The sequence below is a fragment of the Contarinia nasturtii genome, unplaced genomic scaffold, assembly GCF_009176525.2.
Source record: "Contarinia nasturtii isolate CC-2019 unplaced genomic scaffold, AAFC_CNas_1.1 Cnas_scaffold_1037, whole genome shotgun sequence".
In the NCBI taxonomy this organism is placed as follows: domain Eukaryota; kingdom Metazoa; phylum Arthropoda; class Insecta; order Diptera; family Cecidomyiidae; genus Contarinia; species Contarinia nasturtii.
The window spans coordinates 6,869,319-6,897,027 of NW_022198383.1; the positions used below are offsets into that span (position 1 = coordinate 6,869,319).

Sequence of the window (27,709 nt, forward strand, 5' to 3'; positions counted from 1 at the left end):
AAAAAATATATTTGGCATTTTCAATTTTTGCTATGAAAAAACATCATCATCATTCATCGATTTCAAGCATCATATTTAAGCTAAACATACATATAAATACTTAGAGCTTTATATCACAGCGGCTAATAGGTCTAAGTAAATAGCAATTGGAATTTCACTAATTACAATTATTATCAAATCATGTGTTCCAAACTGGCAACACTACTACGCGAGAACAGCAATTGATTTCATCTGGGCACATTTTTTTCATCTTCCTCAATCATAACTAACTTCCTTTTTTGCATATATAAATTAAAATGTGTCGACCCAACATAAAACGTATCACGACCTATCTACTAAAATAGTAATAAATTAAGTGAAAAAAATCTGCATATCGATCAAACCCGTATGCATTCGTTGATATTTGAGCGGAATATTAGAGAATGTTTGCGATGAATAAAAATACTTTGATTTAATACTGTCGCGACAGGAATGGGTTGGACGAAAAGTGATTTCTTTTTCAATTATGATGATTGAGATTGTGTTGATGGTGTGACCGTTGTTGTCGTTGATGCAATCGTTGTTGCTTCACTTTTATTCAATGTTGTACTAATCTTTCGATGATTTCGAAACACATTTATTTCACTTGGTCTCAAAGATGCTACGGTTTGCTTACGGTTTTTCTTATTATTTCGGTTTCGATTTTGTTTGTGAAAACCGAGACGAGTCCGATGTTTTAGGTCAACATTGTGATGCCTCTTTGTTGGTGTGATACTGTCGTCAATATCATTTTCGTGCTCATTTGGCACTTGGTCAATCGGTTTGATTTCTTTCGGTACCATCGCAACAATTGTGGCATTTAATTTGTTCTTCCTTTTCAATGGTGGCATTTGATTTTTTTTCGCCTTTTTACCAATGTGATGATGTTGTTTACCCATTCGATTTCTGAGCACCGTTTGCAATCCATTCAAATATTCACCAAATCGAATTTTCGCAAATCCATTATCGATTTCATCGACTTCGTCAATGTCATTCGTTTTATCCGTAATAACTTTCATCGTATTATTATTGTTACGGAACGTCAATCGTTTGTGCATCGCTTCTTTTGTCAGGATCATTGGCATTTTCATGCCCGTATTATTGATGGCGGTTTCAATTTCACATAGCAAATTCTTTGCCAGAATTAACAAATACTCCAATGCACGCGTTTTATTGTTGTCTTCATTGCGAATCATATCGTGGCGGAATTGCTTCCATCGCAAATATTGGAATGCGCCGACATACACTTGTGTCTCAATGTGACGCTTTCGCAAATGGATCTATTCAATGAAAAAAAAACAGAGAAAAATATATATAAATTAGTCAGTGTTTGAAAGTCAATGTCTAAATATCAAAACAATATATCTAGGTAGTATTAGCGGATTTCATGCCCACTGGAAACGGATCAAATGCTAATGCTTGCTACTGAAGTTTACATCTTAAAATGAACACACAAAAAAAACACATAACTAACAACAATTTATCTGATGTGAACCGTGGCGTTTATGTTATTACAGACAATTACTGAAAGAACCCTTTGATTTATTGTTTAGAATAATGTTCATTCATGCTTGGCTGTCGGGCATTTTAAACAAATGCACCCGCAGCGTGTAAGATCATTTTCATTTCTCGAAGTCGCGTATTTGCTGACGTTAAATTCAAATATTATATTTCCTCAAAGAAAAAATGCACTCAACATTGGGTAGGCAGACATTGAATTGTCTATCTTAACATATGAGTGTGTGTCTCAGTCTCATTTAAGATGCATATTCAATTGTACATTGCTACATATAAATTAATATCAACCACGTGCTAAAGACTTTGTATACACAATCAACAATGAATTCAAATTGAAAAAAAAAAAAGAAGCAAATAAAAAACAATTTCGTGCCGCGCATAATAAAGACATCACTCACCCTTTTATGTTGAATGTTCGTGATTATAAATCGAAACAACATATACTCACAACATAATTGTGAAATTAACATTCTTTTATTGCACGCGATATATTTGTATGTGTACTTGTTTGTGGGCCGATTGGCAGATTGTTGCTGCAGCGACTACTTCTTCTTATTCAATGAAAGATCAAGCAGTTTGTTAGAAAGGAGAACAAAAAAAATGCGTTTGATTTGCGCTGAGCACGAATCACACATACATGTCTTGATGTGCCATTCGATACAAATCATATCATACGGGATTTTTTTTGCTTACTGTATAAATAAATATTCACCCCGCAATCAAAATTGACGGCGAAAACAAATGACATGTTTTGCTCTCATGCGTTTGCGTTTGTTTGAGAAGTAGATGAAGACGAAGGAAAAATGAAATGGTTTTTTTTTTTACAATTCGCAAACAATCAATATAACTCTGAACTGGCTGTGTGGTTTTTAACGAGCCGAAAAACACACACACATACATACAGCGTTGAAATCAAGCGTTAAATTGTTATGTCGTGTCAACAATTTCTTCACTTTGAGTCGCGAACGGATCCTAGTGCGGCGCGCGAATGTACTCTGTGATTGTAATATCATTATTATTGGCCTGCATTGAATGACTGTTGTTTAGATTTATTTACTACAACACCAGTGTGCTTTTTTGTTGCTTCTTCTTCTTTCTGCGCTGCTAATTAGCAAGAAATAAACATTGCGTTTGTAGTGTGTTTGAAAGCTGAGCATACACACGGCTCAGCAAAATGCAACATTCACAGCAATACCATTGCTCACACAATAATCGACAAATAGTAAACGAAGAAGATCAATTTCATTTCCGTCACTCACTCGCTCGCTCACACGCATTATAGCAGAACCCATGTCAATAGCTTATAGTATGTTTCGAGCACTGTGTGTGCAACTGCAAACAGGACATAAACACTTGTGTTATGTACAACAAATCATAATAACTATGAATTACAGTGTACAAATCGTATAGCATAAGGAGAGGAAAAACGAAGTAGAAAAAAAAACTTATTATTAAAAACAATAACACACACAACAAATGAACACAAATCGTGCGATCGTTTGCAATTTCTCATTTCAAATCACACATTTCGCTCTGTTTCATTACTATTATTACTTGTTATTATTAAACATATTTTTTTTGCTTGCTTCTACTTTATCGCTTCAATTTCTATAATATTCGTGTCCCGTTCGCGGCGGCGAAGCCCTCAACTTGTGAGTTATACGTGGCCAGCAACTGTAGCCATAAATGCAACGAGATCAACTTGAAATAAGATTTAAACAGCACAAAAAAAAGAGATACAGAAATTCTAAACGGGATTATAACAAATGTGTCGATTTACCGAATGAATTTGATGGCATCGCCAGAGATATTAAACAATATTCACCCACCAACGCGATACACATTTCACTTGACACACCATTTCACATACATTTATTTATGCATCTTTGCTTCTTCCGACGGCATGTGCTAACATTTTTAATCGGTTTAAATTGTAATTGCAGTGAGCTCAAGAGCTTGTTAGACTGATTTTCGATTGTTTCCTTCTATATTCTTAATTCGTATTCGTTAATAATCAGAATAATTTTGCCATGATTTATATGATCCGATCAAACTGATCATAGAAATTTATGTGATTTTTGTTTTGTTCATGCAGCTCCTGATCTTGTGAAGTGAACTAATTACGTTAACAATAAAGTGCTGAGCACATAAAACTGATCTGATAATCGTTTCTTGTTCGCTGTTGATATGAAGACAACCGCAACTGTGGACAACAATATCAATCTGTCTAATAATAAATTTAACCATCGTTTCATAGTGAGATATCATACTTTATGTTCTTGTTCGTTGCTGCTGCAATTCTGCTTGTCAGCAAGAACTTTGTGAAATGAAAATGAAAGAAGAAAGACTGATTGCTACAAGCAAAGAACATGACGTATTTTATGAAAGCTATCTGAGGATCAATGTCAATGGCAATATGTCGTACTTAAATTACCGAAGGCACTTAAAATCGTACCGAAATCAACAACACACACACAAACACAACATCGAATCAATGTGCAAATCTCCACTTTTCTCTTCCAATTCATCCAATGATAGATATTCTTTAATGGGCATAGCACACACACACAACATCACTTCTAATTGTTAATGTAATAAGAGAATTAGAATATATACTTACATTGGATATTGATGCATTGATTTGTGCCAAGAATGAGTATGTTGAATTGAATGGTTGAGAGAACCATCGTGAGACGTCATCCGTGCTGATGGCCTGCGAGCGTGGTTCATTTAATCGATTTATGTAATTTGGCAGTTCGTTTCGTAATCCTTTCAGTGGTTTTACCTATGTGGCGAGAAAAAAGGGGAAAATAGTTGAAAAATTAAAAAAATTGTCATGTCGATTGAACTGCTGTGCATTTGGATGGAAAATTGCGAATTTTTAAAAAATGATTTTTTGTAAATTTCACTTACCGTTCGACTTCGGTGAATGCCGAATGTGTCATTTTTCGTACTGGATCCGCATGAATTACTCCATGCGACTTTGCTTGGACGAAAGACATCATTCTCCACTGATCCATGGCGCCTGTGTCGTCGCATTTGTGGTGCACCGTTTGCAAAACTAAGTGCCAATACGATTGCAACAACGATTGTTGTTAAATCTGAAAATAAAAAAACACACTAATTTAGTTTAATTGAATTTAAAAGAGCTCTTAAAAATAAACATCTAAACAACTGAAGTTTCAACGATAACAAATGGCAAATCATGTAATTCCAGGTTTTTTTTCTCATCCGTATGGATTTTCCAATTTTACGATAGCACGAGCAATTGAAAAAATAAGAATATATCTAAAAAATTGATGCGATTCGCGGGGTATTTTGAACGTTAAATTCTAATTTCTAGCGGTAAATAAAAGTGAATTTCATTGTGAACATTGACAGGTAATTTGCATTGTTTATGATGATCACGTGTACGTATTAAAAAAAACAGAATCCATTCTCAGATGCACAATGTTTTGAAATATCTAATTCTCATTTGCCGGGCGAAAATCCCCGATTCCGTCTCAAAAACGTAATAATCTTTTTTTACTACACAATAATTCAAGAAATCTAATTACATTAGAATCGAATTCAGTTTAAATTGTTCGAGCCATTGACGATTCGCTGTCGTTCAGGCAGACACAGCAAACGAATCAAAACATAAAGATTCCACGTTTATGCAAGTGAAAACAAAAGCGAAATGAATAAGTTGATCCGTGTGTTTTTTCTCTCTCTCGTATCAATTAGTCATCGTCTCATTCTGTGTTACATTACATTGGATTCAACGTGATGCGGTTTACGACAGTAATCAGTTGCATGTATACGGATAAAAAAAAATACAAACGTGAGATCTTTGCTTGTAATTATACATCGGTTTGTTCGCTTGATATCGTACATACGGCGTTACGCAAACGATCATACGTTTTAAAGCACACACACCACGAGAGAGAGAAAGATGTAGATCTATTACAAGTAGACTCTTTTAGAAGAGAATGCATATCCGTTCGCACGCAATATGTACTATGAATGCGAGCTCATTCCAACACTTACATGCAATTAATATCGACCTACGATTCGCACTTATTGTTGTTTCATTTTAACTTTTTTCAACAACTACAAACTTGCAATTTGGAAATAACGTGCGCTGTGCGCATTTACAGGCAAAAATGTTGTTGTATTGTAAATAAAGTGATAACAGTTGCAAACATAAGCAAATAACAACAACAATTCGAAGTGAGAAAAATTCACACGAAGACATCGAGATGATTTCATGAATGAAACTAGAGCGACGCTTGCAAAATATAACAGTGTGGTCCACTGCAACGATATTTCATCTCTCTATCGAATTTCGATATGAACTCACTAATATAAATATTATACAAAACGTTGCTTGTTGTCGGCAGTAACAACAACCAATACCTTCGTTTGAATTGTGTGCGCTGTGCGCCTCTGAATGAAACAAAAACACAAACTAATCATTTTAAAATGTAAGCAAAAACGATGAACCGATAAACAAATCATATGGTTTGCTCTCGATTGCTTTGTGTCTGGAATATTAATAGCAATATATACAATCTGAAACGTTTAGACTTTTATTGATATGATAAAAACCATAGAATCGTTTGATTTTTTTTTTTTTTTCATGCGATGCCGCCAAGGGAGTTGCACGGTTTTAGGATATTGCATTACAATTAAGTTGGCGTTAAGTTTCGGGTGTTACAAACACATCAAAACATTCTCACGCATCAACGGGACCGAAATATCGACTTCATCATCGTCGACTGGTCAGCAATAATTGACGATTTAAAAGATAAACATGAGTTACTGAATGAAGAAAAAATATACAAAATAATGGTAATTTTGACGGTTGAATGGCTGAATGACAATTTTGTTTTGACAATTTGGCGCCGATTCATTAATAAATTTGAAGAGAATATGGTGTTCAAACGTACTAAATTGACAGTTTTTGTTGTGTATACATTTTTAGCGAAAAAAAAAATTATTTTCGGAAGAGTTTAACTATCAGAATAATTGTCAGAAGTGGTATGATAACCAAGAACAATACCTGAAACGTGCGCGATGATAGTGAGAGGCGAGTGACAAAAAAAACCATCAACTCATGATGATTCATTTATTAATGACATATTCGAATTTCATCACAAAATAGCACGTTGCTAGTATACACTTGTGTGTGGTTACATTCAACTCTCTCAATTTTGGAGAGTGTGTGATTCAAATCGTACAAATATGAAAGCGTATAAACTGGGCTGGACACAAAAATAAAGGTTTAAAACAATGACAGAAGCAAAATGAAAAAAAAAATGTACAAAACTATAATAGAGTAATTTTGGGCTGTTGAATGATTCATTAAATCGAAAATGTCAGGTAAAATTAGCGAATCAACGCTGATTAATTGTGCCGGTATTTTGTCTTGTATTTGCCGACGGACCACAATAATTTCGTTGAACGCGCCTGGCATGATTGTACACGATTTATCATGAAATTCAGTTGGAATAAAATATAGAAATAGAACTAGTACACAATTAAACTAAAAAAAAAACTTAAAATCTATATGAATGAAACAAACAGATTGCAAAAAATACACACACCGCATCTTCTTAGCTTCACTGGTACACAAAACGATTTCCCAATATGATCAATGATGAAAAACTTTATTGATCCACTGGTCACAAGAAAAAAAAATATTTTTTTTCGATTTTCTTTCGGTTTGTTTTTGATAGCTCACTGTTTTTCCGATCTGTTATTTTTTTTTTCAATTTTTGAAACTTTATTCGTTTCTCGTCGCAGTTTATTTTATATTTCGTTCACAAAAATTTGGTCTTTAATCGCATAATTTTCACATAAAAAATGTCATAATATTAAAATAAATAATTGAATTTAAAATAAAAATCTCTCAACGATAATTCGTCGTTGTCGTTATTAATTGAAATAATGGGACGGACAAAATTCACAAAAAAACAAATACTATTATTCACAACCGGTACATAGTAAAAACAATTTGCACAATTGCCGATATATAGGACGAAGGCAGTGAATTTATTTTAATGGAATTGAACACAACCGTTCGGATTGATGGTTTCGGTGAGAATATTGTAATGATACGAAATTGAGAATCGTACTTCAGTTCACACCACACAAGAATTATTTGTTTGAATGCAAAAGAACCGACAAATATATAGATTTGATTTTCGTTTGTGTGTCTTGTGCTGATTGAGACGTGCTAACGTGACAGTGTTCGAAACTAAACTGAGTCTGATTTTATACAATTTCGTTCAAAAGCCCATAAACTAAAAAAGATTCTGCATTTAGAGGCAGCAAGGTGTCTGTGTCTTCTCTTTTACTTATGTTTTTTTTTTCGTTGTTCATTCGTACGAAGCGCTGTGATTTGTTGTTGCCTCTTTCGCTTTAGTGTCCGATTCGTGGTGTGCGCAATGCGTTTGTGTGTATATTGGTTGCATACATGTATTTGCTTTTCATTCGGTTTCGTTTGTTTTGCCCTTTACCGAGATTCGTACAAATGCGATCGTGTGTGCGGAAAGCTATGGATCACACGCACACTGAATGTTTCTTTTCCTTTCTCGCTCATTCGTTCGTGTGTCTTTTGCTTTGTCTTGTTCAGATTGAGCGAACAAAAAAAGGAATAAAAGATAGTCGAGAGAAATTTATTCGTTCGTAAACGTTCTTTGGGGTGAATGAAAAGAGTCACATTCAAATGAATGTTAGAGAGAGAGAGAGAGAGAAAGAGAGATGGAAAAAGAGAGTGGGATAGGACTAGTACTACTGATCAAAATGCAAAAGCGTGAGAGCAATTGCACATGGCATCAGTAAGTTCAATGCATATCGATGAGTTTCATTTTGAGTCATAGCGATACACACACAACGGTTGTGTGTTCTGTTGATGCTGATGTTTGGCGTGAATCAGTTAGTTTCGCACTTTACAAGCTTATACAATATATACACGGACACTTAAATCGTCCACACTGAATTCGTGTTTTTTGGTGACAGAGAAAAATAGAGACGGCCCAAACTCACTCACACACACATACTCAAACACACGCATCAAATTCATAACATCTTCAAGTGGCATAATGAATATATGCATATTCATTTTTTGACCGATCTACAGGCGGTCTATGTCCATACTATATGCTTTTTTTATCGATTTAATGTTTATCACACATTTTTTTTCGCTTCATTCGTTTGCGTTCACCGTTCGTCAGCCATATAACACGTGAACTCTTTTGTTGGCGTTACTGTTTATTACATGCGAAAAGTGCAACAATCAATAAAGAACCGATTTTAATCCGATAATCACTTTAACGACCAATAAATATATGGAAAACATTTACATACACACTCTAAACTGTTCGAATCCAAAAATAAGCATGCAAAATAAAATTGGGTTCCATGCTAATTTACATTTAAACAAACAACTCTTTCACCACTTTCTATCGATGACGATCGTTGAGTACAATGACTTACGATGGGTCAGAGTTTTTGACCTGACGGACTTGAGTGGTCAGATTGACTCCCCTTATACCTGATTGGACAATGGCTTGAAAAAATTCTACCTTTACGGATGAACACTTTTTTCGGCACATTTTCTAATTAATCCCTCTCTCCCCTTAATAGCTTTGACTTTTGCTACCTACCTTAAATGGTAATTAATAAAATCATCAAGGTTATAAAAATTAGGTTAATATCTATTTATAAATACAATAGAACGGTCATTTCATAAATTTGTGAAATTCTAATGATTTTTAGTCATTTTTATATGACCATATTTTTTGGTCAAAAAAATATTTTTAAACAATCGTTAATGGATCTGTCTATTTTAAGAACAAAACTATTGAGTTAACCAAATGAAGTCGAAGTCATGCAAATAAAAACAGAAAGTATCTCTTGTGTATTATTCGCCAGCACCGTATTAGTCATCTTTTCATGTTACCCAATATTATTTTTTTGGCCACTTTATATAGACAGCTATTGAAGCACATTGAAGGTCTATTATATTACATTCCACCAGCAGTGGCGGGAAACAACATCACGCAACAATTTCCAAGAAATATTTATGAATTTCGGAGAAATGTGTATGACGAAGAATTTGCTTTTTATTCGCGTTCTTCATATTACTCTGCAGCAATAGAAAAAAAAGATAACAGAAACACAATACAAACGATAAAAAAACACAGCTACAAATCATATATAATCAATAGTGGAAGTGACGTTGTTGTTGTTTTTTTTTTTGTTTCTGTTTTTCAAGCGGTTACAGGCTAATTGATGAATTAGTCATCTACGGCGGCAACGTCATACGGCAAACACAAAACGATGACGATGCTGAGAATGCCTAGCTCTTTCGGAATGAACATATGTATAAGCACAAATAGACTCTCTTGTCAATGAACAATGACGCGTAGTCGATTTTATGAATGAAATATATATACTATGTGGCGCGTATACCGCGCGTGTGCTCAACGGAACAAAAAAAAGTATCAAACTCAAACGCGTTTGCATACACACTTGTATTTGATTCGCATACCATACATACGCATTGCTATCGTTTACAATTGTTATACTTTGATAGAGTTCAATCGTATAGCCTATATTAGTAGATTTCATGACTAATTCAAGACAACCAACAGAATTGAAATTTCATTATTATCACAATAATAAAGTGGTTCAAGTGAAGAGCAATTGATTAGAATTTTGAAAAAGTTTAGATGCCGTCATGCCTCCAAAATATACAGTGCAAATAATATACATCACTATAGTTGTTATCGTGATACAGACAAATTGTCTGTTTTTTCATTTATTGTGGGGGAAAAGAGCGCCATGTAAATGATAAGTCAACGATAAAAAAAAGATATCAATTACATGAACTGAGCACACGACACGCGAAACGAACACCGAACGAATTTTGAAAGTAGAAAGAAAAAACGAAGTATGATTAAGCGATATTAAAATGACAATATCAATTGTAGTGTGTAGCTAAAAAATTAACGACATAAAAAGCGGCAAATCGTGCAGTCAGTGAGAAAACCCAAACACATGCAGCAATTTTTGTACGAATGACTAATATCGCATAGAATTTCCATTTAACAGTTACGCTTGATTAACTGACGCCACATTACTTAATGTTTTAAGCTGAGATCTGATTTTCCGGTTAATAAAATTAAATAATTTTGATGTAACAATCAGAATGCGTGACGATTACACAATGCAAAATAAACAAAAAAATCGTTTATTTTGAGTTTGCCGGCCTTTAAAGCATCATAGAATTTCCTATATTTTTTTTAAACACGTGCTCAAATACGAAAATATTTCAATTTGGATATCTTTGTTCACTCTCTGACACACAAATACAGACAGACATATGCAGTGTATTATTTTTTTGTAGCAAATTTTAATCGTGTTATTTAATGCTCTGTTGTGGTTTACACTTTGAACAAAATTTATTGAATCATTTATTTACAATCTGTGCATGAGCACGGACCCTCACATTCGACAATTGATTGGACCAATTTGTAAACATTTAATTTTTTTTCTCCCGCTGCTGTGCGGTTGCCGCTTAAAAACGGCATTTTTGTTAATAAATTTATTTGATCGTATCCATTCAGAGAACACGAAAGAAAACATTTTTATTTGTGAATTATTTATTTTTTTTCTCTCTTAAAACCGATGCAAAAGAGTAAAAATTTCACCGTTTTGAACGGATGCACATAATATTGAATGCGATGCGAAAATACATGGCGAGAAATTACAAACTGAATTGAATGAAAATACAATGGGGAGACATATACGCAAACTAATTGAGTCAATAAATCAATTTAAATTTTGTAGCCAATAAAAAAGCCATGGTAACGAAATAAAGCGCGCGCCAGCCAGAGCATACATAATTGTGATTATGATCCGCAGTGATCAATATTAATTGGCATATATTATCGAACAGGTGATTATCGTGTATATTTATATGCACATATCGCGTCGTATATCGTATGATCATTTTCCAATTGGGTTTTTCACCATCAATTATGCTCGCCTTGCGCATTTGTTATTTGTTCACATTTTTTTTCTCTCTCTTCTCATGTATGCATTCAAATATACTAGGTAGTTGCATTTTTGCATCCATCGATGGATTGTTATGCGCGATCACTGGCTGGATCGGGATATTAATGATGTAGAAATCGCAGGGTGCGTGTGAGTTCACTTGCTGTGCATTGCACGCGGACAATGTGTATTGAGGCGCAAGCGCGAGAACTCGAAATTCAGTCATTTTATTCCAATCGATGTGCAGCGAGAGAGAGAGAGAGAGAGAAAGAGAAATAAGGAAACCGGCAAAGCAATGTATGCTTCTTTAACATATTATTAACACTAATTTAATAGACTCATGTGGTTTTCGTATGCGCGATCGCGTACATTTAATTGATGTTCTTCCCATTCATTTCTCCACTTTCCGACACTTTATTACATCCTTTTTTAAACTGAGCTATCATATGAGTATCGGTGACATACAAGAAAAAACAAAACCAAAATTGATTTCTAATTTCAGTATCAAATGAGCACAAGTGATTTGTAAGTTGGAATTAAATGACTAATAATTGATTTATAATTGTTGAAATATCACCGCTAAACGCTACTTAAAAACGACATAAAATCAATAAAATTCACTTACACTTCATTGTTGAGTTTTTTTGATTTTTTTTTATTTGTCACAACACCAAACTTAATGCAAACACACGTCGTGATATATGAACTAACTTTTACTTTTTTTAGCTAAACTTTGTTTCGATCATCAATGAGATCCATTCATTGAGAAACTTGAGCAATGACTATGTCGTTGATAATGCTGTCACAATGCTTATATACGCTGTTCTAAGGTGAGACATAGCAATCGGTCTTTCGTACGGTGTTTGTTCTTACATTTGTATACATTTTTTTACTCCTTATTGCACACATTCTTTCTCCTTCGCATATTCGCCTCGTTATACAAACGAAGCCGACCGACCTCTTAATGTGTATGTGCGTGTGTATGTGTGTTGTGATTGCCATCGTTTCATCATCGGCACAAATTTTGCATCCATTCGCATAAACTGATACAATTTTTTTTTGCCAATACTTTGTTATAATTTTGCACATTTGTTTATGTGATTAAATGTATATACGAAAAAAAGAAAATCCCCGTAAACTGTTTACATATGACACACATTCCGATATTGACTAAAATGTTAGCCGTATAATGGATATATGTGAATAGCAATGAGGTGTGTACTACACATGTCCATTTATGGAAATGGTCTTTTGCAGCGGTAAATTTAGTCATCATTTCTCTAGTTGCGAAAATGAACAAAAAGCAAAATGTTACGTATATACAAATACGATACGTATGTATTTTATTCATGATTTTAATATCCTTGTAAATATTTGTGAAATGTTCATAATTTACCGGCGAATATTCGATCAAAGCACACTCGAAAATCTTTAACAAAAACTCATTGTTAGTGTGTTCATCTATTGATTTTGTTGTTGGACAGGGTATCCAGTTGATTCATATATATTTTTTGTTCAGTATTTTTTTTTCTCGTTAACATTTCGTAAAGATTCGAATGAATGGTTTTTTCTTGTGCACAAGCTCCCGCAATGCTCTTCACATTAACCAATAGAAATTCGGTCTTTTTCAAGTGATTTCTGAAAATCGAACAATTTTTTTTTCTACTCGTGTGTCCTGTGCCTTGTGCACATGGCTCCTCCTTTTTCCGTTTTTACTCGATTCATGAATGAACGAATGAATGGCGCTCCCAAGTTGTCGCTCGAAGAGTTATCTCTCAGTTGTCTCGTTTGTATGGTGCTTGATAGTTTTACACACGCGCAGAAACTATGCATGCAGTCGCGTAATGATGCATTTACGAGACAAATGAATGAGTTCGGTGTTGACTTAAAATGTTTTAATCATGAAATCGAAACTCTCAACAGCAAAAAAAAGACTAATAATAATGACAAATCAGTACTAGATGCATCTACAATTATGGCAGAAATCGAGAAAGTTTAAAAACAGTTACTACAACACATACCTATGACTTATTCACGCGCGCACGTTACAACGGGGCAACGCGGTTAATAATAACGGTGCCAATTTAACATTTCCTTCTGTGTGAATGTTTCTCTCTTTTTCACACTCTGAGATGCGACAATGCATGCCGAGGGGAGACACAGTTTCATGATTTGTTTTTATCTGTTTTTTTCACCATGTGGTTCAAAGCATAACAGTCACATTTCTATTGATTAGTGTAACTAATTAGCAAACGTATAATTTATTTCGAAAATCATAATGCGATCTCGATATTTGTATAATTGAAATGCAAGACATTAATGGGACGAACAGAAATCAATGCATGTCAATAAACTTAAAAAAATATAAAGACATACGGTGCATAGACGCATACGAGAGAGTTTTCGGGCTTTGATTTACCATATGTATTGGCTGAGTAAGCGATTTCATCGGCCTGCAAGCACAAACATTCTGAACAAATCTTTCGAAAAAAGAAAATTGTATGACGATCATGGCAAAGTGTGGCCGTAGTTTGCAAGACGCGACTAGTTCATCATTAAAAATATCTCATTAAAAATGTTCAGTAATCAAATCGACCGATCGAAATTACCTAGATACAATTACAACGTCATGACAAGTTTTCATCATTTCAGTTTTTCCCCTCTCATAAACGCTGCTGACAAATCATTTTGCAGTGCATATGATGTATTACAAGTGTTCGGTATTATTTTATAAAGACACATTTTCCATGAACATACTCATGTAGCTGTCATATTTGACATACTATGCAATATGCAGAGGTCTTATCTCTTCATTAACTAGAACTCACAATCAGCACAGAAGCGAAGATTTAGCAAACGTTAATATTTATCATTTTTTATTTCTTAAAAAATTCAAAATGCGCAAATGCATGCAAATGACGTCAAATACGATTTACCATAAGATCGATACCTTATCGAGAGCCAAAATGTTTTTGCAATCGATCGAATATGGATAAATAAACATTGATTCGGGGAAGTCCCGTTCGTTTGTTCTGCAGTAATAAGCATATATTAAAAAATTACCGCAACTTTGTGCACATTGATTATTAATTTGTAATCAAAAATCAAACATAAATAATTTTTGGATGTTCTTTTGCGAAAAGGAAGAGTTACACATTGATGACTGACGACAATTTTGCCGTTAATTTTTCAGTTTGTCTGTGTGTCACACGAACCATATATGGTGCCTGAACAATTTGCCCAAATTCAACGACCTTGCCCGAATGGCACTCGACGGTTCAGTTTTCTCTCTCTCGCTGTCTTCTTTGGATGGTAATTTCTCGATGTATAATTTGCATCATTTTTTTTGCTGCGTCTTCGGTTAAATAATTTCTTTTTTAGCAAGTTCCAAAAAAGTTAAGTGTAAGAATTGAATTTATAGGCGGGACATCTTATATGCATTTAATTTCGGCTGTGATACTTACTATTCAATTTGTTCGATGAAGAATCAATTTTCTTTAAATAAAAGACCAAAAACTGTTGCTTTTATTGCAACAAATTGCAATCATGGCGGCGGCACTTAACGAATTTCGATAAAATGAGGATTATTCCAATTTGTACATTAATATAAATCGCACATTAATACCGAAAGAAATGTCTCTTCATTTTTGCGGTGTTATACATTTCTTGTTGTATTAAAGGCTTCCAATGTATGATTGAATGCAGCCGCCCCAAGTGAAACGAAACATGCTGAAGCCATTTACAGCGATGAAAAATCGATACATCTTATAAAAATGGAACTTACCAAATTCCGATGCCATTCGTCAATATATCGCGGACCGCAAAATATGGTGCGTGGGCTCGAACACCAAAGAATTTATGATGCACCTCAAATTCGTGTGGTTTTGAAGAGCGAGTCCAGTTGGAATTTCATTGCGTGGTAATGTGATGAAAAAAACACACACACACACGACATAAAACGAAGTGCAAATTTTATTTTTAGCCATTTGACACACACTCAACGCCGATTATTTTCGGCATGTATAAGGAAGAAACGCTTCTTGTCGACGTTCAGATTAATGACAGCCCATTGTTTGGCGTTCTTTGTTGAAAATACTATAGTGTGTTGAACAATGTTATTGATACAGTAATTTATTACGATTTGATTAAAACTTTACCGTTTTTTATAAAAAATGAGGCGAAAGTGCCGTTCGCTATTCAATCACATCGAAATTGGCGCATTCATATTTAACATTTCTTGATTAAAGGAGAGAAACAGATTACTCTCGACTGATCTCGCTTTGTTTGAAATCCTCAAAATATTATGTAAAAAAAGATGATTTCGATTCGATCGTTTTTTTCTTTATGGATATGGTACAATTACACCGAAATATGATCGCAATGCTAAAGTCAGTGAACGCAATGTTTATACTAAGCAGTTAAAAGCGATGAGAGCACGAAGAAATCAATCTCATGTATGGCTTGAATGGATGGTGAATAACATACGTGGGCTTTTTAAACTGTCAAGCATGCGTACTTTGAGTGCAATTATCTCATCATTCAGTCATTGCCAATAAAATTTACAAGCTGAGAAAACATTATTATTATACACTAGATTCTATATTTCTGTTGTGCATTACACGAAAAAAAAACGAGATGCATTCAAGTGTTCTGTCATAAACTGAGAAAAAGTAATGAGGTAGCAAAAGTAATATTTAAATTAAACAGAAAAAGAATCCGTTAAACCATGCATTTAAATTCAATGTATATTTAAATGCCTTGGATTTAGATTTGGTTCGCAAAGCGAATAGACCCTCCCAAATTGGCATTGAATCAAAATTTATTCACACACAAGCATGATGTGTTGAATTTCATTGGCGGATCTGATTTCCGCATAAAAAACACACTGAAATACGACTTTTGTTTTTTCACAAGTACAGTAGTCGGTGTATGTTTGTCAAATTGACAAAAAACGAACTTCCCAGGCATTCATCTCATTTCATTTGATACGTTTCAACGCAAAAAAGTCAAGAAAGAAAAGATAAAAGAGAAGAAAAATAAAGTGCCAGAAGTGTTTGTCAAACGATTGAAACAAATCAAAGAAAGCGTGCTAATCTCTATAGCCCTATATGACTCAATTTCTCGAAAACTGAACTAAACGATTAGCTTTTAATTCGAAAACATTGACGCAATAAAAAAAACGCACAACATCACGGTTATTCATCGATTAATTGGCAAATTTTGTATGGAATTAAATACAAAATATGTTTATCCGAAATACGACACGTAAGCGCGTCGCAACCGATTTAATTTCTTCGTGTACCGTTAAATTTCATCTGCTGACTCATCATCAGTTGATGCATCTTCTGCTGTCGATGCGCAACAACAAGTGATTTAAATGAAGAATATATTCGTTGCATTTTTTTGTTGTTGTTGTTCGTTGTGTTCATTTGAGATGGAACCAATCGCGTTGTGTTCGTGGGAATGCAATTAAAGCTCGTGCATAAATTATGGAAATTGTGTGAAAAATGGAGTATGGTCTATTGTATTTGCGTTGATTTGGTGAACAGGGGGGAAACACATTTTTCCAAACCCCTCAAACAAGCATATGAAAATTATGATCATACGATTCATACGATGTTGTTATTTCTCTTCATTGATTTTGGGTTTTTTTTCTTGCCATCATCCTGAAATGACGATCAATGCAATTTGATCAACTATACTTAAACATCATTAGTTTGATGCGGTTTGATGATCGAGCAGACGGATCTATATTACATCACTACAATGCTGTTTATTTGAGTATTACCATTACTAGTTTTGCATTCGATTTATTTATTTATTTATTTTTTTTCTCCGCTTCAGTTGCTACTGTGTGGTGCAACCTGTTATGTGCTGTAAACAAATTAAACAATTTAATTCATTAAAAAATAAATAGTGAAAACAGCGCACCGCAATAATTGATAAGAGGAAGAAAAATACCGCATTTAAGTGGCACACAGTAAATCTCTGCACGATTGCCTTATATGCCAGGAGACTTCATTAACCGAACCGTTGCACCAAAAGACACATTCGAAATGCCAATCTCACAGATATAATGGCCGCAAAACTAAACCAAATAAATAAATAGTAGGTGCAAGAGAGAAAGAAAGAGGCAGAAATGAGAGCGTTAATTTTAAGATGTTGCAAAAGAAAAAAAATTTGGATTTCTCGTTTATAATGAGGCGGGTGAGAAAAAAAAGAATGCAATTAATCTTTAAAATTTCGAAAATCTGACTTTCGATGACCAAATTTGTGTTGTCGATAGATTTTGCAGAGTAAATATATTTGCTGACACTACCGATAAAATTATAACCCATTTAAGCATCGTTTTGCACCTTGTTTTCCGTTCGCTTGACAATCGTCTCCCAATTTTTATCACATTCATAGACGTTAAATGTTGAATATCGTTTTGTTTTCAATTATATTATGAAAAACATAAATGTAAGTAGAAATGAACACGACTTGATGCATGCAATGCTGGGTGTTGAGTTGTGCATAAATAGCCGCCAGAGGTGAAGCGTGAACGCAAAAAAATATATATATCATGAAAAACATGAATGAGAAACAAAACTGAGACAAATTAAAAAAGCGAAAAATATTAAATAAATAAATAAATCGATGCAAAAGGAAAACAAGAGAGACGTACTGTGAAAAAAGAGAAAAGAGAGTAACGTAATGCTGCCGCGCGTTGAAATGAGATTGAGTACATTTGTCTCATTAGCAATAAATATGGTGAACCGGGCGTTGTTATTGAAATTATAGATGCACTTCATGTTGCACAGCGCTTGTACTGCCGCTGCCGGTGCATACACTCTCGCAATAATTTGTTGTATTTATTATGTTAAATTAGCTGAAGTTATAAGTGAATTATTATTGGTATTACATACAGTTACCTTCGTCCGAAAACATTGTCCAACGGAATGTGTTCCCAATGCAACGATCGGATTGCTCGTTGCACCCGTTGCTATCTCTGTGTGTATGCGATTCGTTCGACTTTTCTGTGATTTGCGTGATAAATTTTTGTTTTGAATTTCTACACTGTACAATGTTAAGAAAATTCGATGCAACGACATCTTTTTGGTGAGATCGGAAAATACTTTCAACAGCCGAATTTTGGATAGTAAAAATGTACAATCATATCTGAATGTTGAAGAAGGAGATTTTTCTTGACAGTGTACACAGAAAGTATGATCAGTGGTTGATTGCATTCGTCATGAACTGAACGATTTTCTCGATGTTTGCACCTAGTGCGTCGTCTCGTTTTTTTGTGTGTCATACATTTGTAACCGTTCAGCAAAACTAATAATACAAAATGCAATTTTTACAATTGAATATATATTTATTTAAAGTGAACCGGTTACCCGGGTCTGTCTCGTTCGCATTTGCACACCGAGATGCCGTGGTAACTAGGTATTTTTGTTTCTCTGCAAGATGCGACGAAGAAAAGTAAAAATAAAAATCCATTTATAAACAGATATGTAAGGAATAATAAAGAAAATATGATAAGAGATGAGCGCAAGTACAACAGAGAAAATCGCATGCTGTGAACGATGGAGAGAGAAAGAGCATTATGTGCGTTGTTTTCGCGTTTCTTTTACTTGTGGCCAAAGAACAATTATTTCAATTATGCATGCACGCAAAACAGCCAACAGCACTTACCGTATTAATGGCTACAATAGAGGCATTGCGAAGCTTAACACTTTTTCCCGTGGTCAACCGTGTGTGTGTGTACTGTCGCTGTGTGCTTTTGATTCCTCTTTCTTTCTCTCGGTCTCGATCTCAAATTCGTTCGTTCGATCGTTGAGATTTTTATGGTGCATATTGTTGATTGAATGTTCGCACCGATGATGATCCGTGTGCACACACTGTGCAAAGTGCAGCTCAATTGTCTGAATCATAATTTATGAGTTGCAAAAGAAATATCGTTGGTTTACAATCTAACAATAGCCTTAGTTTGAGCGCATTTCATATAGGGAAAAAAGTTCGCCAAATGCAAAATATGTGCGCACACATTTTTCAACGTTCAGTGTGTGTTCAATGAACACTGTTCATTGTTAATGCGACACACTTTGTGGATGGTTCATTCGGTGTGCATTTATGGGCATAAGCCACATCGGTGTAGCTACCAATGCTATGAACATTTTTTATTTCGCCCATTTTTTTAAGTGTTGCTCCCATTGATTACACTTACAGACTCTATTTGCCAGACTTTATGTCCAACAGTAAATGCGTTTCACTTTTTTCAACCGATCGGCGTTTGCTAGTATTTTGCTGTTTCCCCTGGCAGGGAATCTGCATCCATTACTCATGCTCATCTCTTTTTTTCCCTTCATTCTGACCACCATTTGAACCAAATGATCAATGAGTATGCATAAAAGTTATGTGTGCGGCACGGTTTCACCGTTCAGCCTTCCAATAATAAACATCAAAAGATCTATCACAAAGAAAAAGATCCAACCAAAGATTCCGATGATGCTCTTTCATTTTCATACTTATTTATACGCTTTTTTTTGTTTCGTTTTGTTTTTCTTTTTCATCAGTGCGTTTTTGTGATAAACCAAATAATTATGAGAACTGATTATAATTTATTCCTTATTCTGTTCCTTTCTCGCCCCGGATAATTATTTCATACGTTACAATATCGTAAAAGAATGTGCGCTTACATGCTTTTTCATTTTCGCTTGCATACAAGGTGCAGACAATCTGATTATAATATTTATCTTAATATATCCAAGCAATTGTCTTGTATCGTGAACAACAAAACACTATTTTTTTTAAATGTGTAATCCTCTCAATGGGGAAAGCACTTGGAAATTTGTACGTACATTAATTTTTAGCAGGATTATTGTTTTCGGATTGCATTTGCGCGAGAAGATGATCACGTTTTGTGTTGAACGTCTCAATATGTTTGATACGTTCCGGTTCATATGCAAAAAAAACCATGTACTTAATTGGTCAGTAGGAGAGATTATAATTGATTTGAGTAGGTTGCTATTTCTTTTGACGTCATCATTTTTTCATCTTAATCCATAAAATGGAATTGAGCATTTTTGTGTAATAAATCGACAAATCATCGGTTTGAATGAAAATATGGCAAATGGTTTGCCAAAATGTTGTAAGATAATGTATTGAAATTAAAGTTGTTTTTTCAAGTAAAGTGCCAATTAACGCCTAAATTAATGTCTAGTCAACGTGAAATCATATAAAATTTGAATTCAGAGTGTTAATGTGAATGACGTGTACGTGGCACGCATCGATAAATAGGTGTACAGTTTTCCTCATCATTGTGTATGAGTCTGGACAAGAAATTTATCTCCTTCGTGGATCTGTCCATGGAACATTTTCTTTTTCATGCGATCAAGAGCAATAAATAAAGCACGTAGCAGTCGTAAAAAGAATACGTTTAAATGAATACGAATTAATGTTGAACTTTCCAAAAAAAAGAAAAAAAATCAAGTTTTGTTTTGGTACACAGTACATAATTTGTGTTGCTTACTTTTTTCCCATAAAACTTGTACGCAACAGTGGTGGATGGGTTCTATCTCTTTCGAATTTCTTTCGGGACGGTGAGTGTATAAAGTGTGCAGGTCTCATTACCTAATCTTTCAAACTACCTTAGAGCTAATTCATCAAATTGTTGTGCTAATTTATGCTGCATGCTTGACACAAACGACCGTTAAATTTTGACCATTAAAGGAACCTTAAATATTGATACATACCTACCACATCGCATCTTTTAGTCATATTTAATATTCGCACCGCGAGTATGAGTAATTGAAAGCGGCTCGTTGACCACAAGAATGCCAACCATTTCCGTTCAATGATTAGCTGAATTAATATTTCATTGATATTTGGTCAAGTTTATTTTGACTATACATTCACTTTGTAACGTTTTCGTATAGCGAAACCAAAAGAGAAGAAAAAACAAGAGATGTGATAATCAAAACTTATGCAAACAACGAACAATGACTTGAAAAATCTATTTATAACCATTTCATTCATCGACGTTCATCTATTTATTCGCTGCTTTTTTTCAGCCGGCCTTATTGTGTAAATAAATTTGTTTCAATTGCAAGCGTGTGCGTTGAAAATAGACAGTGATGGGCTGGCAGACTTATACGCTTGAGTTAAAATTCAAATAATATACATTGCCTACGATCACCGATTGAATTATTCTGATTCATCATAATAACGAAAACAAACTTGTACAAAATTGAATGATCCGAAGATAAAATAAAAGAAAAAGAACAAGATTATGGTTATCGGAACGGAAATAGGTGACTAAACTTTTTATCGCCATATGCAAATATTGAATAATCAAAAAGATTGATTTTTTGATGTGGGCTCTTCTCTATTTATTTTAAGCTGTATTGAATTGACGTCAGTGTATGACACAGTGCTGCGATTGTTTCTAATGAAAATGAAGAATTTGTGCCAACGATGCTCAAAAAAAAAAAAAAAAATGGTGTCGAATCAACAGTGTAATATGCTTTTTGGCACATGCTTTATGACGTCAATTATATGAGTGTTTCTGTCTACTTTCGCTGTTTTAACACAATAAATCCAAACTGATTCATGCCATAAACAAAAATGCATTGAAATAAAATTGCTGCAATGACTACTTGTTAGTGCTGCTGCTGACGCTGATTGCGTTTACGATTTTGACTTTTAATTTTATTTATCTTCTTCACTTTTATTTGATTTGCAAAAAACAAACAAACACAACTCCACGTTGCAAATTGCGGGCCATCCTCCTATTTTATCTATATATATGCGTTGAGCGCATTCACAACAACATAAATCATCACTCTGAAGTAGATAAAAATGTTGAGTTGGTTGATTCATGCACACAGGCACTGGACATTGGGCAGTCGCGCACTACTGACACGCACCATCTTCATAAAATCGGTCTTGGTTACCGTATATATCATTCATCAATAATCGAATAAATTTATTACCGTTTACTCTCATCAATCTCATGGTGTGTGGTGCGCGGCTGCATAAATACCGCATTGCAATTTGGCCAACGAATAGCTCGGCTCTACACAGAAACGCACAGCATAAGAACATGTTTGTTTCTGATTATAAATCCGAATCAAATACAGACACACATAGAGAGAGAAAAACATACTCATGCACGCATACATTTCGAATGTTTATGCTTTTTAACTGCCGTTCTGGTTTCTCGTGCGAACAGCATGGCCATAAGAGAACAACGAATAATGGCACACATCAAATCGCGCTCACGTTGTTGTTATTTACGGTGTAGAGAATATAATTTTACTCTGCCGGCTATTTCAAAGTCGTATCAATTTTTTTGTTATGCTGCTCTTTACTGTCTTCCCCGTTGATGATGATCCATACACATACATATTATATTCGCGCGCTTGGGATGAACCTTTTAAAATTCATAGGAGATTGGAATTTGTCATCGGCCGACACCGCTCACACATGTTTCTCCACACATCCACATGTTTCATTCGTCCATTCGCAAACATTCTTCATTTCGCTGTAATAACACATCATATTCGCAAAAATCATCTCACTTTTCGAAGAAATTCGTTGAAAAAAAAAATAAAGTGTGTGTGATTCATACAAAGTCATTCCATACGATATTAACTAGTCGATTCAATATAACGATTATGCGTATAATTTACATGTCGCGCGCACCAGTATCTCAGTTCTTTCCATATATTTTCTCATTACATCTTTATCATCAATGTTGTTGGCAATGCGCATCGTTGACTGCGTGCAGCACAAAACCAATCGCCACCTTTACGCAAATAATCATCACCCGTTAATATATTTGTTGTTTTGGTCATAAATGATGTGTTTATATATATATTTTTTTCATCTTCTCATATTGTTGGCTGGAGTCATAGTCATTCGGCAGCTTACTATTAATTTATTTTAATTTTGTGGTTTGTCTCAAGAGAATTAAGCTGTTTGAGAGTTATACATTGTCGGTTATACACGGCGCTTATGTGATTTACACACTGTGTCGCCAAGATTCAAGCTCGCGTGGCTGCTACTTTTGCGCACAAAGTAGGAAATGGGTCAGCGCATGGAATCCATACAACAATATATTGCATACAACATAAAAAAATTCATCTTGTGCAAGTGACCTGCTTATTGTTTTATGACAGAGAGAATTGGTGTGCAAAAAAACGCATTCGCGTTTATGATATTCAATCAATGTTGAGAATAGACGATGGAAGCATTGAGCGACATTACATCCTTATATTTATGGTATTTGTTTATGATGTTTGGCATTCATTGCTTGTAACGAACATCGTTTTAGGCACACACGCAAAAATGCAGCGCGCGTGTTTGAGCAGCAGCAAAACAATTTTATTAGCTTGATGCAAAAAAACCAACAACGAAACGATGGAAAAACAACTATATTTTGATGCGTCCGTAGTCAGTCGACACATTCATAAAAAATATTCAATCAGCTTAATCATCGTTCAATTTATTATGACAAATTTACAACGCCCACCACTTAATTATGCAGCGATTGTAACAAAAATGAATAAAAATTCACCTATGCTTCGAGACAGTCAGCAGTATTTTTTTTTTGGGTGACCAATTTTCGGGTAGGTGTTTCGATTACGAAAACACCAAAGATGCTTGGTAAATTTCACCAAATTGCGAAAATTGCCGGATCATTCTCTATTGGTCATTTATGTTTGATTGAAACTAATAGTAACAATGTACAATGCAGAGATTGAGAGAGACTGTATAAATTTTACGAGCTTTGTTAATTTTGTGAGATTAAAAAGCCATATTCCACGCCAATCTGCGGGTAGTTGGAATGCTGCGATATTTTCAATGTAATATACCTTTCATAAAATAATCGCTTTTTGCTTGTATTCATAATAATCTTCTTTTCATGATCACCTCCGTTTTTATTCAATAAACAATTTTTTATCATTTTTTTTTCGTTGTTTTGTTCGAATTTCAATGTTGTTGGAGCCACAACTAGAAAAATAACTACACATTTGTTCGCTAAATTACACACCGATATCTTGATGCAGATCCTGTGAGTGATTCTTTCCATAAAAACTTTGACTCCAGAACAATGGGCAATGGTAGTGTGTAAGACTGTGTCTGTGTATATGTGATGGTTTGTCGTCGCGGTATACTTTAGAATTCTTTCACACAATATTTGGTTATAGCCGTGATGACACGAACAGTGTACGGCAATGCATTTTTAAATCGAATGTATTTTCTTTCTCGTTCTGCCTATCGCCACCTCAATGTGTGTTGATGTTTTGAGCACTGAGCTATCATCGAATGGGTGAATTATTCCAAAGAGTTGTTCTCCTTCTTTTCCACCGTTTTCTGTGTGAAACTGAAGAGAAAAAGAAACTTTTTTTGATCTGTCGCCATGCGCGTTCTTGCATACACGTGAGGGTGACATGTAAAATTCTTCGTGTTTTTTTTTCTCTTTTCTCGTTTTGAATACTGAAAAACTGTCTGCAAAAGTCTTTTTTTCGTCATTCGGCAAATGCATATACACATATATTTAAGCGCTGATTTGCAAACTCAGATATCGTTTCACAATTCACCAACTTTACATGGTCCCAGCAAAAGCGAACAAACCAAGAAATATTTATGCATTCATAACAGAAAAAAAATAATGCAGCAAAAAAAAACAGTCAAAACAACACAGAGACTTTGTTCATTTATTTGTTCAAATTGCAGTATTTTTGTTTTCAAGTGTGCAAAGCTCATCTTCGCGCATCCGCGCGCGCATTGGGCCAGAAATACTACTAAAATGAAAACGGTGTGTGCGCTTACAAAAGGGAGTGAAAGAAGTGCGGGAATGATGTGAAACACGAGCACCCAATCTATGCAAAAATGAGAAAAGATGAATGATCGCGACGGAATGCTGTTGCCATTGCTGTCCACTGCCCATAAATACATTTAGTAAATTTCAAAAGCGAAAATTGAACAACAGCTATAAAAAAAGCTAATATTAAAAACACACAAACAAACATACAGCGAGCGAAGAAAAAAAATAATGCACAACGCTGAAAAGGCAACACAGCAGCAGCACATGCTCCGAAAACAACGGAACAACAAACGATAAATGCACACAGAACTATACAAATATGAATTCGCAAACGAAACAATGAGATCTTTTTGATTTTTGTCAAAGGAATATGTACGATCACGCGACGACTCATATGAATACAACAAAAATGCGTCAGTTAAATGGTAAAAGATGTGTTTGAACCGTATCAGGTAACGCATTGATAAATGATGGTTACAAAACAATGTTCATTTCGGTTTTTTTTAAAGTACGCATTTTTTTTACAATGCAAATGAAATATTCCGCAAGAAAATCGAATTGCTTTGCTTGTGCATCACATTATTTAGTTGCAAGATAAAAGGTTTTGGCTACACAATACTGAGACATAGGAAATCTTCGATCATTTTAAACTATCATTTTACCGAAATTATTTGTCAAAAGTGAAATTGTTGTGATACATAGAAAAAGATGCTTCTGATTCATTCTACTCAAAGTCGAGAACTTTGATTCATACACAAACGCTGATGAAGAAAGACGGGCATCAACGATCTCGCAAAAATTAAAACAATTGGTTTGCGAATAACCCGCGGCGCTTCTCCTATCCACAATCACATTCACCAACCAACAACACCAAACCAGGCAAATCGAACACATTAGAACGTAACGAAACACGCGAAATCATGTATGAGTCTCAGCTGTGTACGTCTTTAGCAACTGAGACACACCAAAAAATGAATACGGCGGCACAAAGCAAATGAAGGAACGAATAAAACCAACAACATTGTTGTACACACTGCAGAAAATGATGGAAAACAAAGAGTAAAATATATGTATATATTTTTTTTGCTATGAAATGCTCATCTCTTGACCATCATCACTCGGACGCCGAGAAGCTCGAAAATATATGATGATTTGCACATGCATGAAACCACAAACAAAAAAATACTTTATTCCCACGTATTTATCATTCATTTAGGTTGAAATTTTATGATATTTATGCCACTGCACAGTGTGCTCTCTCTCAGTTCTAATTTTCAATGTACGCGCATGACTACCGCATAATGCCCTCAAAGCGTTCGATTGGTATGTACTTATTGCAATAATTCATGCCGATTTCTGCTTCATTAAAATCAAATTTTACTGATTTTAAAAAACGAAATCATTAAAAGGCTAAAGTAGGTGAATGATACTGATAATTTGGAGATGATGATTTTGTACGTTCACTGATTGGAACCACTGTTTAGAATCGAGTTTTCAAAAATTGTAAAAAGGGTCATCCGTCTTGTGTATCATTTGCCAAGTGACCGTTTTCTAACCGACACATTTTATGTGTGACATAACTCCACGTTTTGGGCTTTAAAGGCATCGAAAAAAGGCATCATCATTTTTCCATGGATTTGGGAGTTCATTTCGTTTTCGGTCAAGTTTAATTAAGTTTCGACCATTTTTTTTTCTTGTTTTATATACTTTTGTGTTTCTCTTTATATTTAATAAAGCGATTTGAAAGAGAGATTCCATCATGTAAAGTACAAAGTATGATGTATGGGAACCAAAGCGAAAAACTCACATTTCACTTTAAAAACACAACGATAAAATTAAATGAAGTTCATTTGAACGAAACGTGCTGTTATGGTGACGATATTCGTTGTTGTTTTTTTCTTTATTTCGAACCGAAAATATGAGTTCAGCACCTAGCCATAGAAAGAGACAGGAGAGAGAGCTTCATAATGTGGTAATGCCGAGTGGCCATCAAAAACAACAGTTTTATGTAACCAACCAAAAAAAAATAGTAATATTCAGATTTCAGAATGCCACGCATTTAAAGACGACTAACACTAAAGAACCAACATTTTAATATAAACGCATAAAATCTTTCTTGTGACCATATCTCTTTATTTGAAAATCAAGGTGCGCGCGGACTGTTTTTCCCCGCGTAACGCGTATTTATTAAAGGTAATTACCTTTAACCTTCGGACGCCAATAAAATACTTTTGTTAAAAAAGCAAACAGAAACAAAAGCGAATAAATGTTCCTGTGCATTGTACAGTGAAATCGCCACTCAGAAGG

The 27,709-nt window shown here is 34.6% G+C and overlaps 1 protein-coding gene across 2 annotated transcripts; it reads right to left on the reverse strand.

Annotated features, from left to right (window-relative positions):
* LOC116344086 lies at positions 1–12,339 on the reverse strand. Of its 2 annotated transcripts, none has more exons than XM_031772479.1 (4): positions 12,209–12,339; positions 4,450–4,637; positions 4,157–4,321; positions 1–1,298 (listed from the first exon to the last, which is right to left on the reverse strand). In XM_031772479.1, the coding sequence occupies exons 1-4, from the start codon at positions 12,213–12,215 to the stop codon at positions 504–506; spliced, it is 1,155 nt and encodes a 384-aa protein (XP_031628339.1). In that variant the 5' UTR covers positions 12,216–12,339; the 3' UTR covers positions 1–503. The 2 variants fall into 2 exon arrangements, with proteins under 2 accessions (XP_031628339.1, XP_031628338.1); XM_031772478.1 differs by lacking the exon at positions 12,209–12,339 and adding an exon at positions 7,123–7,767.
* Positions 12,340–27,709: the final 15,370 nt, after the last annotated feature.